Source organism: Chiloscyllium plagiosum, unplaced genomic scaffold (assembly GCF_037043375.1).
Source record: "Chiloscyllium plagiosum isolate Xiang-an unplaced genomic scaffold, Cpla_swu_hap1 HiC_scaffold_37, whole genome shotgun sequence".
Classification (NCBI taxonomy): domain Eukaryota; kingdom Metazoa; phylum Chordata; class Chondrichthyes; order Orectolobiformes; family Hemiscylliidae; genus Chiloscyllium; species Chiloscyllium plagiosum.
This window is the reverse complement of record NW_028270175.1, coordinates 3,244,785-3,258,740: the sequence shown is the minus strand read 5'-3', so window position 1 is coordinate 3,258,740 and position 13,956 is coordinate 3,244,785. Positions and strand designations below refer to the sequence as shown.

Sequence of the window (13,956 nt, the reverse complement as noted above, 5' to 3'; positions counted from 1 at the left end):
ATTCTTCAATGAATAGATTCCTCTGGTACATTTTTCACTGTAGCAGGAGATGCCCCTCAAAAAATCAGGTCCTCAATTGGAGCTTTGCTCAAAAATATATTAATGTGGAATCTGTCCTGAGAATAATTCAAATATTAGTACTTCTGAAGATTTTTCCATTTTAGCAGTATACTGTATTTTTAATGCTAAGGTTTTGTTTGTGGGAACATGGAAAATAAAAACTACAAAATTAAATGGGGCAGCTTTTTAGCAAATGCCTCATATGCAAGAGTAAAAATTGCAAACTCAAGGCCCAGTGTCCATGATGAAGAGAATGCTGTGTAAATGCGTGTGAATTTCCAATATGTATTGCCAGTGCAGTGCACCATGATTAAAGACAAAAGTTTGCCATCACAAGTACCAGCTAATTTCTTATGCCATGTTGTGATATTTGGCAGATAAGTGTATGCTGTGTTTATCTGGTATTTCTGTTTAAAACCACTGCTTGGTTAATTCTTGTCTGGAAGGAGTGTAATTAGAAACTAACTATTGAGGAATGTACTCAGAAATTGGCAGCTGCGTGTGAATCTTGCCTCTTTTGCAGGTGGGTGAGGGGGAAAATATTCCAGAAAGGCTTTGAAGCCCTCCATATCCACATGGCTTCTCCTGGAGCCACTGACTGCTAGGCAGATTGGTTTCCCCCTTCACAATGATGGGCTGACACCTTCATCTTTTTTTTAAATCTTAAAGTTTACAAAGTAGAAGACAGGCTACATCAAATGTGCCCCAAATACAGAATGATAACAAAAATAAGAAGTTGAGGGCACTCTACTTAAATGCACACAGCATTCACAATAAGATAGATTATGCAAATGCACAAATAGAAGTAAATAGTAATGAAATAATTGCCATGACAGAAATTTGACAGCATGGTGACCATGGGAAACAAGTGATCAAAGATATTCAATGTTTAGGAGGGACAATCTAAATGAAAATGGAGGTGGGGTTGTGCTGATAACACGAGATGGGATCAGTACATTAGTAAGGGATACTTTCAGATTAGAAGAACAATGTGTGGAATATGTTTGGATAGGACTCAGAAATAGAGGGGTGAGGGGGATAGGCTGCAGGTCCAGAATACTTGCAACCAGACCTGACACTCTATCATTCCCCCGTGTCAGACTCCTTCCCTGCTAGATGTGGCCTCCACTTCCCCTGCCCACTCACACTCACCCTCCTGCACACCCCAAGCAGGCTATCTGTGGTTTTGGACTTTTACATTTCAGAGTACTGCAGCAAAAAAGGACAAAAAGATTGATCAAGAGGGGGAATATAGAGCATAAAAGTAAAATTGCAGAGAATGTAGAAAGTGACTGTAAAAGCTTCAGTAGATATATGGAAAGAAAAAGATTAGTGAAGACAAATTTAGGTCCCTTACTGTCAGAAGTTGGGTAAATTATAATGGGAAACAAAGAAATGATGGAAGAATACATATTTTGATTCTGTCTTCACAAAAGGGTATCAATACCTTTCAGAGGGTTAGATAGGGTGGACAGGGAGAGCCTTTTTCCAGGTATGGTGACGGCGAGCATGAGGGGCATAGCTTTAAATTGAGGAGTGATAGCTATAGGACTGATGTCAGAGGTAGTTTCTTTACTCAGAGAGTAGTAAGTGTATGGAATGCTTTGCCTGCAATGGTAGTAGATTCGCCAACTTTAAGTGCATTTAAGTCATCATTGGACAAACATATGGACGTACATGGAATAGTGTAGGTTAGATGGGCTTCAGATTGGTACGACTGGTTGGCGCAACATCGAGGGCTGAAGGGCCTGTACTGCGCTGTAATGTTCTACATTCTTTCAGATACGCTAGGGAACCAAAGATCCAGTCAAAGGTGGAACTGAAGGAATCAGTATGAGTAAGAAAATGGTACTGAAAATTAATAGGATTAAAGACTTCAAATCCCTAAAGCCTAATCATCAACATCCCAGGGTACAAAAGGAAGTGTCCTGGAAATACTGAATATATTGATAATCATCTTCTAAAATTCTATAGTCTCTGGAGCAGTTCCTGAAAATTGGAGGGTGACAAATGTAACCCCACTATTTAAAAAGAGAGGGAGAAAAAAAAAACAAAAGTTACACACCAGTTAGACTAATTTCAGTAACGGGGCAAATGTTAGAATCTGTGAAAGGCAAATCAAGCTTACCAATTCTACAGGAGTTTTTTGAGGATGTGACTAATAGAATAGACAAGGGAGAACCAATGGATATGGCATATTCAGATTTTCAGAAGGTTTTGATAAAATCCTTGGAAGAGGTTAGTGGGTAAAGGTAAAGCATACAGGATAATGGGCAATATATTGGCATGGATGGAGAATAGGTTTGCAGAAAGGAATCACAGACGAAAAAAAGAATTTCCTACTGAGTAGCAGGCAGCTATTTGCAGGGTTACCAAGGATTAATGCTTGGGCCTCAGCTATTCACAACACATACTAAATGATTTGGATGAGGGAATCAAATGCAATATTTCCAAATTTGCTGATGACACAAAATTGAGTGGGATTGTGAGTTGGGAGGAACATGCAATGACGCTTCAAGGTGAGTGAGTTGGCAAATACATAGCAGATACAGTATATTATGGCTAAATGTGAAGGTATACACTTTAATATGAAAAATAGAAAGGAAGGGTATTATTTGAAAGGTGCTATATTGGCAAGATATATAAAAGGATATGGCTGGCCTTGTATAACTGTCTATGAACATAGACAGGTAAATGAGCAAACAATTAGGAACATGAAGTGAATATTGATCTTCATTGCAAGAGGATTTGCATTCAGAAGTAGGGATGTCTTAGTTCAGTTATACAGTGCCTTGGTGAGAGCACAGCTGGAGCATTGCATGCAGTTTTGGTCTTGCTATCTAAGAAAGGATATATTTGCCATGGAAACAGTGAGGTGGCAGTTCATTACACAGCTATCAGGGATGTCCCTCTAAGGAGATGGCGGTTTGGATTCACTAACTTTAGAAGGATTCCACAGGTTCTGGAATGATTCTTGCAGATTGGAAGATAGTTCATGTCACTTCATTATTTAAGAAAGGAGGAAGAAAGAAAATGGGCAATATATTGGCATGGATGGAGAACAGGTTTGCAGAAAGGAAGCTGAGAGGAAAAAATAATATCCTACTGAGTAGCAGGCAGTTATTTGCAGGGTTACCACAAGAATCAATGCTTGGGCTTCAGCTATTCACAACATATATTAAACGATTTGGATCTGTCAGCCTTATGTCAGTAGTAGTATCATAAAGGGTACGATAAATAGGCACTGCATAAAAATTATCTGATTGATCATAGTCAGCATGGATTTGTGAATGAGAACTCATTTTGACAAACTTTGAGGTTTTTTGAGGTTGTTATGAACAAATTTGATAAAGAGAAGTCAATGAATGTTGCATACTTGGATTTTCAGAGGGCTTTCGATAAGGTTCCACATAGGCTGTTGATTAACAAAGTTAAAGTATGTGGTGCAGGTGGTAGTGTACTGGCAAGCATTAAGCAGTTTCCCTTAACTGAGTTCAGGGCACAATTAAAAAATAAGGGGGATACCATTCAAGATTGAAGTGAGGAGAAATTGGTTTACTTTGATGTTTGTGAATCCTTGGAATTCTCTATCCCAGAGGATTGTGGAAACTCAGTCTTTGAATATAATTAAAGTAGAGGATGAGCGATCTCTGATTATCACTGGTGTAAAGGATTAAGGAGGTAGAATGGTAAAAGGCATTGATCACACTAAATAAAGGGCCTGACCAACCAAATCCTGTTTCCATCAAAAGGTAGGTGCCCCTCTGTGTGACTATCATTGAGAGTGGTGGTAGATGGAAAGTATTCAGTCTAGAGCTCGATGACCAGTGGTGCTCCGCAGGGATTGGCTCTGGGACTTCTACTCTTTGCAATTTTTATAAATGACTTGGATGAGGAAGTGGAAGGGTGGGTTAGTAAGTTTGCCGATGACTAAGGTTGGTGGACCTGTTGATAGTGTGGAGGGCTGTTGTAGGTTGTAACAAGACATTGGTAGGATGCCAAACTGGGCTGACAAGTGGTAGATGGAGTTCAACCTGGAAAAGTATTAAATCATTCACTCTGGAAGGTTGAATTTGAATGCAGAATAAAGGTTAAAGGCAGGATTCTTGGCAGTGTAGAGGAACAGAGGGATCTTGGGTCCATGTCCATAGATCCCTCAAAGTTGCCACCAAGGCTGATAGAGTTGTTAAGAATGCGTATGGTGTGTTGGCTTTCATCTACAAGGGGATTTAGTTTAAGAGTCGTGAGGTTATAGAGTCAGAGATGTACAGCATGGGGAACAGACCCTTCTGTCCAACCCGTCCACGCCGACCAAATATCCTAAACTAATCTAGTCCCATTTGTCAACACTTGGCTCATATCCCTCTAAACCCTTCCTATTCGCATATTCATCCAATGCTGCAGCTCTATAGAGTCCTGGTTAGACCACACTTGGAATTAGGTCACCACATTAGAGAAAAGATGTAGAAGCTGAGAGAGGGTGCAGAGCAGATTTACCAGGATGCTGCCTGGACTGGAGGGCATGTTTTATGAAGAAAGGTTGAGTGAGCTACAGCTTTTCTCACTGGAGTGAAGAAGGATAAGAGGTGATGTGATAGATTTGTACAAGATGTTGAGAGGCAGAAATAGAGTGGATAGCCAGAGACTTTTTCCCATGGTGGAAATGATAATCATGAGGGGGCATAATTTTAAGGCAGTTGGAGGAAGGTTTAAGGGAGATTAGATTAGATTAGATTACTTACAGTGTGGAAACAGGCCCTTCGGCCCAACAAATCCACACCGACCCGCCGAAGCGCAACCCACCCAGACCCATTCCCCTACAGTTACCCCTCCACCTAATACTACTGGCAATTTAGCATGGCCAATTCATCTGACCTGCACATTTTTGGACTGTGGGAGGAAACCGGAGCACCCGGACGAAACCCACGCAGACACTGGGAGAATGTGCAAACTCCAGACAGTCAGTCGCCTGAGGCGGGAATTGAACCCGGTTATCTGGCGCTGTGAGGCAGCAGTGCTAACCACTGTGCCACCGTGCCGCCCACAGATGTCAGAGGTTGGTTCTTTACACAGAGTGTGGTGGGAGTGTGGAATTCACTGCCAATAGTTATAGTAGAGTCAGATACATTAGGGACATTTAAGCGACTCTTGGATAGGCACTTGGACATTAGTACAATGGAGGATATATAGGTTAGTTCAATCTTAGAGTAGGATAAATGTTGGCACAACATCAACTGCTAAAGAGCCTGAACTGTGCTGTACAGTTCTATGTTCTATGCAACCTGCTGTTTCTTCTGTAGTGATTGTAATGAGGTCAGCAAGCTTCACATTATAGAATATGAGTTCCCTGACTGGGGCTGTTAATCTGGTCCAATCAGGGAATCCTGGCTGACATATAAAAGGAGTGTCAGAGATACAGAAACCCTGGTGTCTGACTCTGTATGAGGCAATACTATAGTTAAGGACTGTTTATGTGTAAATAAAGGGTAACTTGGTGACACAGTACTGGCCTTGGTGCAATTATTTCATCTTCCTTCTAATGGCCTTCCAAATGTAAAGCTTAGTTATTAATGTAATCAACTAACTAGGCATGAGACTTACATTTTTGGATGCTGGATCAGAAAATACTAATTCAAAATCCATTTGTGTTTCACCAGGGATTAAAGGTGCAAAGATGATTGGTAACTTGACAGAAGTAAATGCACCAATTTCATCCGCTGTGATCTAAAACAAAAAAAAGTGATGATTTGTAAACAGAAACATGTGATGATTAAAAGTAACAAAAGTTAGTGGCAAAGAAATTGATTTTTAGCATATTCTTGTCTTAATTTATAGGATTCTGTCAATTTACAAAAACAGACTGTATTGACAGAACAGTGTTAGAAGAATCGATGTGCCTCACTGGGGTACTATGCTAGAAATCTAGCCCCACAATTCCCAGAGTCATTACGAGAGTTAATGATTTTATAAACAGCGCAGAACTCCCTAAATGACTTGCCTTTTCCATGCAGGTTGACATGGACTACATTTTTGTACTTCACAATAATTACATTTTTTAAACAAATTAAAAGATTCTGACTACAGATTATGAACCACTTACACAGTAATAAACTTTACTAGTTAAAACACTAATCCACTTATAAACTCCTCTCTACAAACATATTCAGATAACACTTTTTTTGTGTCTAAGGGCAGAGTGAAGAGTTAAGAAATAAGTAATTCAGTGGTCCCTATTCACAGGGTTGGTTGAAATAGATCCTTTTGCTGCTCAGAATGCTTCTTCTCCAGACACTTTCACTTGTTTGCAGGAGGCACAAGGTTTCAGTTATACAGATCTTGACTTAGTAATTAAAAATCACAGCTTACAGCAGCTGACAAGGAGAAATAAGCTGGCTCTCTTCAGGTTTTAGATGCCTTTTATGAAAGAGCAAAAACAGCTCTTCTTCCAGAAGTCCATACTTTGAACATTGACACCCGAAGCTGTTCAGCTGCCTGGGAGCCAATCACATAATTGTTGCCAGACAGGTGGCCTTTGTTATTAATAACTGACCACCATTTCACAGACCAATCAGTTACTAGCTATCAGCCAAATCTTCATTTGTACATAGTCCCCTGACTTCAGCTTACCTGTAACTAGGCTTTCCCCATTGCTTGAATCAATTGCTGTGTAACCATCATTTACAATGAGTGTCAGGTAATTTACTTTTAAAAAATGTGCAGCTATCCTCAGCTTTTAAAACAGCTCTTTTCCCATTTCAGTCCATAATCAAAAATGCAGAAAAATTAGGAGATACAGACTGTACACTATTGTCAGATGCAACTTACAGGTGCCATGTATATACCCACAGCTCATAAAAAAATGTTCCAGATACACACAGGAGGTGAGATTGTCTGCACAACTTTCAAATATGTATTTGTTATGATGTTTTCATCATACCATTAATGTTTCTGCCAGTAAACAACCACAAGACGCTAATATGATGAATTCAGGAATAGATTGAAAACTGACTTGACTCTTCTTAAATATATCATGGTAGGTCACTGTTTTTTAAAAAGTGCCCAGCTTTCATTGCTTTGTGTCTGTGCTTGGCTTTCAAACCTGTGCAGACAACTCAAATTCATTCCTCAATAAATGCAGCTGCAAAAGTATTCATTTGAAATTTGCAGTTTTCATGTATCTCTTTCAATTCACCTTTTCATATGGATCTGTGTTTAATTTCATGAGTAAAGTGACATTTTTAAACTAGTGATCAGTTTAAAATTTAAGAAAGATGATCACATCTGTCAAATCTGCACAACAAGAAACCCAAACATTTTTCTAAAATTCCTTCACTAACAGCACTGTGGGTGCATCTATGCTGCATGAAATAGTGGTTCAAGGTTACCCTCACTGCCTTCTTAAGGGCACTTATGAATGAGCAATAAATGCTGGTTCAGTCAACAATACTTGCAGCCCGAGAACAAATTTAAAAAACAATGGAGCAATCAGGATCTATAGAGAGAAAAGCTTAGGGTGTAGAATTATTCTCAGGATGCAAGCTGACTTGTTTTCTCTTCATTGATATTAACAGAGTTATTGCATGTTTCATTTTGTTTCAACAACTAAAAACCTCTCAAAAGCAGCCGACACTACTTTTGGTTTACATCATAAGACCATAAAATACAGGAGCAGAATTCGGCTATTTGGCCCATTTGAGTTTGGACAAAGAAAATCAAAATTACAGCTCAGTAACAGGCCCTTCGGCCCTTCAAGCCTGCACCGGTCCTGATCCTATATCTAAATCTGGCATCTATTTTCTAAGGATCTGCATCCATCTGCTCCTTGCCCATTCATGTATCTGTCTAGATACATCTTAAATGATGCTATCATGCCCACCTCCACGACCTCTGCGTTTCAGGCACCCACCACTTTCTGCGTAAATAACTTCCCATGTATATTTCCCTTAAACTTGTCCCTTCTCACCTTGAATTCCTGACCCCTAGTAATTGAGTCCCTCCACTCTGGGAAAAAGCTCCTTGCTATCCATCCTGTCTATTTCTCTCATGATCTTGCAGACCTCAATCAGCCCCCCCTCAACCTCTGTCTTTCTAATGAAAACAATCCTAATCTACTCAACATCTCTTCATACCTACTCAACCACTCTCCTGCTCTGATATTCAATCATGGCTGACATGTTTCTCAACTCCATCTCCTGCCCTCTCCCCATTACCCTTGATCCCCTTACCAATCAAGAATCTATCTTAAATACATTAATTGACTTGGCCTCCACAGCCTGCTGTGGCAATTAACTCCACGATTAACCACCTCTGGCTGAAGTAATTCCTTCTCATAGTTCTAAAGGGTTGTCCCTTTACTCTGAGGCTGTGCAATCGGGTTCTAGTCTCTCCTACTAGTGGAAATATCTTCACAATCACTCTATCCAGGCTTCTCTGTATTCTGTAAATGCCAATCAGATCTTCCCTCATCCTGCTCAACACCAACAACTACAGACCCAGAGTCCTCAACCATTCCTCAAATAACACGCCCTTAAGTCCTGGGATCATTCTGTGGATCCCTTCTAAGGCCAGTACATCCTTCCTTAAATATGGGGTCCAAAATTGTTCACAATATTCATAATGCAGTCCGACTAGAGCCTTGTACAGCCGCAGCATTAAATTCCTGCTCTCGTATTCTAGCTGTCTTGAAATGAATGCTAACATTGCAATTGCCTTCCTAACGGCCAACTGGATCTATATGTTAACTGAAAGAAAATCCTGAACCAGCGCTCTTAAGTTGCTTAGTATTTCAGATTTCCAAAGTCTTTCTTCATTTAGAAAATAGCCCATGTCTCTATTCTTCCTACCAAAGTGCGTAACCTCACACTTCCCCAAATTGTATTCTGTTGGTCACTTCTTTGCCTACCTTCCTGGCCTGTCCAAATCCTTCTGCTGCTTCTCTGCCTCCTCAATACTGTCTGCCCCTCCACCTTTCTCTATTTCATCTGCAAATATAACAACAATGTCCACAGTTCCTGCATCTGGATCATTAATGCCATCCTTAGAATGAATCTTTTCTCTCCACTCTCCATTTTCTGCCAGTCAGCCAATCCTCTATCCATGCCAGTACCTTTCCCCGGACACCATGAGCTCTTTCCTATTTAGCAGCCTTCCATGCAACATCTTGTCAAAGGCCTTCTGGAAATCCAGATATATCATAGTCACTGGGTCACCTTTGTCTAACCTGCTCATTACCTACTCAATCAGGAACAGGACATTGTTGTCAATGTGAGTACTGAGTCACAATTAAGTAGAATGGATGGCTTTGAGGTATGTAGAGAAGAGGTGTTGGAAATTCTGGAAAGGGTGAAAATAGATAAGTCCCCTGGGCCTGATGGCATTTATCCTAGGATTCTCTGGGAAGCAAGGGAGGAGATTGCAGAGCCATTGGCTTTGATTTTTATGTCCTCGTTGTCTATACGAGTAGTGCCAGAAGACTGGAGGCTAGCAAATGTGGTTCCCTTGTTCAAGAAGGGGAGTAGGGATAACCCTAGTAACTATAGGCCGGTGAGTCTCACTTCTGTTGTGGGCAAAATCTTAGAGAGAATTGTAAGGGATAGGATTTATGAACATCTGGATAGGAATAATGTGATCAAGGATAGTCAGCATGGTTTTGTGAAGGGCAGGTCGTGCCTCACAAACCTTATTGAATTCTTTGAGAAGGTGACTAAGGAGGTGGACGAGGGGAAAGCAGTAGATGTGGTGTATATGGATTTTAGTAAGGCGTTTGATAAGGTTCCCCATGGTAGACTACTGCAAAAAATACGGAGGTATGGCATTGAGGGTGAGTTGGAGGTTTGGATTAGGAGTTGGCTGGCTGGAAGAAGACAGAGGGTAGTAGTTGATGGCAAAGGTTCATCTTGGAGTGCCGTCACTAGCGGTGTTCCGCAAGGATCTGTTTTGGGACCATTGCTGTTTGTCATTTTTATAAATGACCTGGAGGAGGGGTTAGAAAGTTGGGTGAGCAAGTTTGCGGATGATACGAAAGTCGGAGGAGTTGTAGACAGTGAGGAAGGATGTGGCAGGTTACAGTGGGATATAGATAAGCTGCAGAACTGGGCAGAAAGGTGGCAAATGGAGTTCAATGTAGCTAAGTGTGAGGTGATTCACTTTGGTAAGAGTAATAAAAAGATGGGGTACTGGGCTAACGGTCGGATACTTGGTAGTGTGGATGAGCAGAGGGATCTTGGTGTCCATGTACACAAATCTTTGAAAGTTGCCACCCAGGTAAATAGTGCGGTGAAGAAGGCATATGGCGTATTGGCTTTTATTGGTAGAGGAATTGAGTTCCGGAGTACTGAGGTCATGTTGCAGTTGTATAAGACTCTGGTGCGGCCACATCTGGAGTATTGTGTGCAGTTTTGGTCGCCATACTATAGGAAGGATGTGGAGGCACTGGAACGGGTGCAGAGGAGGTTTACCAGGATGTTGCCTGGTATGGTAGGAAGATCGTATGAGGAAAGGCTGACGCACTTGGGGTTGTTTTCATTGGAGAAAAGAAGATTTAGGGGTGACTTGATAGAGGTGTATAAGATGATTAAGGGTTTAGATAGGGTCGACAGTGAGAATCTTTTTCCTCGTATGGAGTCAGCTATTACAAGGGGGCATAGCTTTAAATTAAGGGGGGGTAGGTATAGGACAGATGTTAGGGGTAGGTTCTTTACTCAGCGAGTCGTGAGTTCATGGAATGCCCTGCCAGTAGCAGTGGTGGACTCTCCCTCATTATGGGCATTTAAGCGGGCATTGGATAGGCATATGGAGGATAGTGGGCTAGTGTAGGTTAGGTGGGCTTGGATCGGCACAACATCGAGGGCCGAAGGGCCTGTACTGCGCTGTATTCTTCTATGTTCTATGTTCTACTCAAAGAATTCTAACAGACTTATCAGGCATGACTTCCCATTGACGAATCATGCTGACTCCACCACTGTTTTATCATGCACTTCCAAATACTTCACAATCTCACCCTTAATAATGGACTCTAAAATCTTTACCAACGACTGCGGTCAGGCTAACTGGCCTATTGTTTCCTGTTTTCTGCCTCACTCCATTCTTAAACAGGGGTGTTACATCAGTCATTGTCCTGTCCTCTGGCACCCTGCCTAGCTCTCGTGATCTCTGAAAGGTCACCTCTGCTGTCTCTACAATCTCCTCAGCTATTTCCTTTAGAACTCTGGGGAGCAGTCCATCTAATCCGAGGTGATTTGTCCACCTGTCAGCTTTAGCAGCACCTTAGCGATAGCGACTACACTCACCTCTACCCCCTGACTCTCTTGGAATTCTGGTATGTGGCTGGTGCCTTCCACTGTGAAAACTGATGCAAAGTATCAACCTAATGCCACCACCATTTCTTTGTTCCCCACTAGTACTTCTCCAACCTCATTTTTCAGTTGGTCAATATCCACTCTGGCCAGCCTCTTACCTTTTAGATATTTAAAACACTCTTGAAATCTTCTTTTACAATACTTGCGAGCTACTCTCATGTTTCATCTTCTCCCACCATCCCCATTGCTTTTTTAGTTATCCTCTGCTGGTTTTTAAAGGCTTCCCAATCCTCTGGCTTTCCACTACATTGTGTATTTTTTCTTGTCGCTTAATGCTGACCCTGACTTCCCTTGTCAGCCATGGTTGCCTTGTCCTCCCCTGAGTATGTTTCTTCCTCCTTGGGATGAAATTCTGTTGTACTTCTCCAATTACCCCCAGAAACCCCTGCCCTTGCTGCTTCACCATCTTCGCTGCTAGGCCGCCCTTCCAATCAACTCAGGCCAGCTCCTCCTCATGTTTTGTAGTTGTCTTTACTCAGTTGTAATACTGTCACATCTGATTTCAGTTCCTCCTTCTCAAACCGCTGGGTGAATTCTAACATGCTATAGATACTGCTACCTACAGGGTCCTTCATCTTAAGCTCCCTAATCAAGTCTGCCTCATTACACATCATGAAATTTAGAATTGCCTATTCCCTAGTTGGTTCTGCCACAATCTGGTCCTCTATGCTATTACTTGTTTTGGTGAGATGAGATGATTGAAGTAGAGCTGCTGTGGTAGCTGGCAAATTTAAACTGCTGAGAATATCAGAATTAGAGCTAAAACAGAGGGTGGAAATTAATTAAACATCACTTAAGGAAAGAGAATTTTAGGTGGCTTATAATGTATGTCAGAAGAATACAGGAATGAATGAAATTGATCTCAAATGTGTTTGCAACATGAAGAACTAGTATGGATAGCTATAGCCGATTGAAAAAATGTGCTGCAGATCATCAGTTAAACAGAAAGAGGGAGTTCTGCTTGAAGTTTTAAGCAATTTTGCCAGGAGCAGCAGCAGTGGGAGGAGCTACAGTGAGGACCGGGGCCTGCCAGAAAGGTAAATTTAAAATTATATAAACTTACCTAGTGAATAGGCAGAGTGCACACTGAGAAGGAGCAAACACGGGGCTGCTAAGCAAGTAATATATTTGGGTGGTTGCGTTATCCGAAACATTACTTAAGTAGTGTTGCCCACCCATCCTCCTCCGCTAACCAAAACAACAGGTTCTGTGTGCTGGATTGGTAAGGTAACTAGTTTTTAAAAATTCTTTATTTTTCTACAGTCTCTTTGGGAACTTAGAACAGTGGGGATGGCAGTTACGGCAGTTGAATGTTCTTCCTGCAGAATTGAGGAGGTAAGGGTCACTACTAGTATCCTTGCCAACTTCATCTGTTGGAACTGTACCCAACTCCAGCTCCTCGAAAACCACATTAGGGAGCTGGAGCTGGATGAACTTCGGATTATTCAGGAGGTGGAGGGGGTTATTGAGAGGAGTTACAAGGAGGTAGTCACACCTCAGGTACAAGAAAAAGGCAGATGGGTTACACTCCGGGGACGGAAAGGGAACCCCTGGGACCATTCCCCTCAACAAATAAACCAATTTGAATACTGTTACGGGGGACAACTTATCAGGGGTAAGCCATAGGGTACAAGTCGCTGGCACAGAGTCTGTCCCTGTTGTTCAGAAAGGAAGGGGAGAGGAGCACAGCATTAGACATTGAGGACTCCATAGAGATCGTGATGTCTCTGATCATGTTTTGGGAATCCATGAAGGGGAGGGGGAGGAGCCCCAAGCTGTGGTCCACATAGATACCATCGACATCGGTAGGAAAAGGGATGGGGATTTAAGGCAGAAATTCAGGGAGCTAGGATGGAAGCTTAATGCTGGAACAAACAAAGTTGGTATCTCTGGTTTATTGCCTGTGTCATGTGCTAGCAAGGCAAAGAATGGGGACAGCGAGGTGTTGAACATGTAGCTACAGGGATGGTGCAGGAGGGAGGGTTTCGGAAACCTGGATAATTGGGGCTCATTCTGGGGTAGGTGGGACCTCGAAAAACAGGATAGTCTACACCTGAACCAGAGGGGTACCAATATCTTAGGAATGAAATTTACGAATGCTATTCAGGAGGGTTTAAACTAATTCAGCAAGGGGATGGGAACCTAAATTGTAGCTCCAGTGTCAGGAGGTTGAGAGTAGTGAGGTCAGAAATATGGTTTCAAGATCACAAGAGTTCACCGGCAAGCAGGAAGGTGGTTTGAAGTGTGTATAGTTCAATGCCAGGAGCATCCAAAATAAGGTGGGTGAACTTGCAGCATGGGTTGGTATCTGGGACTTCAAGGTTGTGGCCATTTCGGAGACATGGATAGAACAGGGTCAGGGATGGTTGCTGCAGGTTCCTGCCTTGAGATGTTTAAGTAAGAACAGAGAAGATGATAAAAGGTGGGGGGAGGGTTTGCATTGTTGGAGAAGGCCAGTATTATGGTAGCAGAAAGGACATTTGAGGACTTGTCGATTGAGGTAATATGGGCTGAGGTTAGAAACAGGAAAGAAGAGGTC

General features: G+C 41.9%; 1 protein-coding gene across 3 annotated transcripts in view; it reads right to left on the bottom strand.

The window, feature by feature from the left end:
• cfap74 (cilia and flagella associated protein 74) overlaps positions 1-13,956 on the bottom strand; it is a 219,223-nt gene that overhangs the window by 86,864 nt on the left and 118,403 nt on the right. For all 3 annotated transcript variants that reach the window (XM_043676311.2, XM_043676312.2, XM_087980219.1), the window contains one exon: positions 5,662-5,784. In XM_043676311.2, the coding sequence (XP_043532246.2) occupies positions 5,662-5,784 (123 nt within the window). The remainder of the gene's footprint in view (positions 1-5,661; positions 5,785-13,956) is intronic.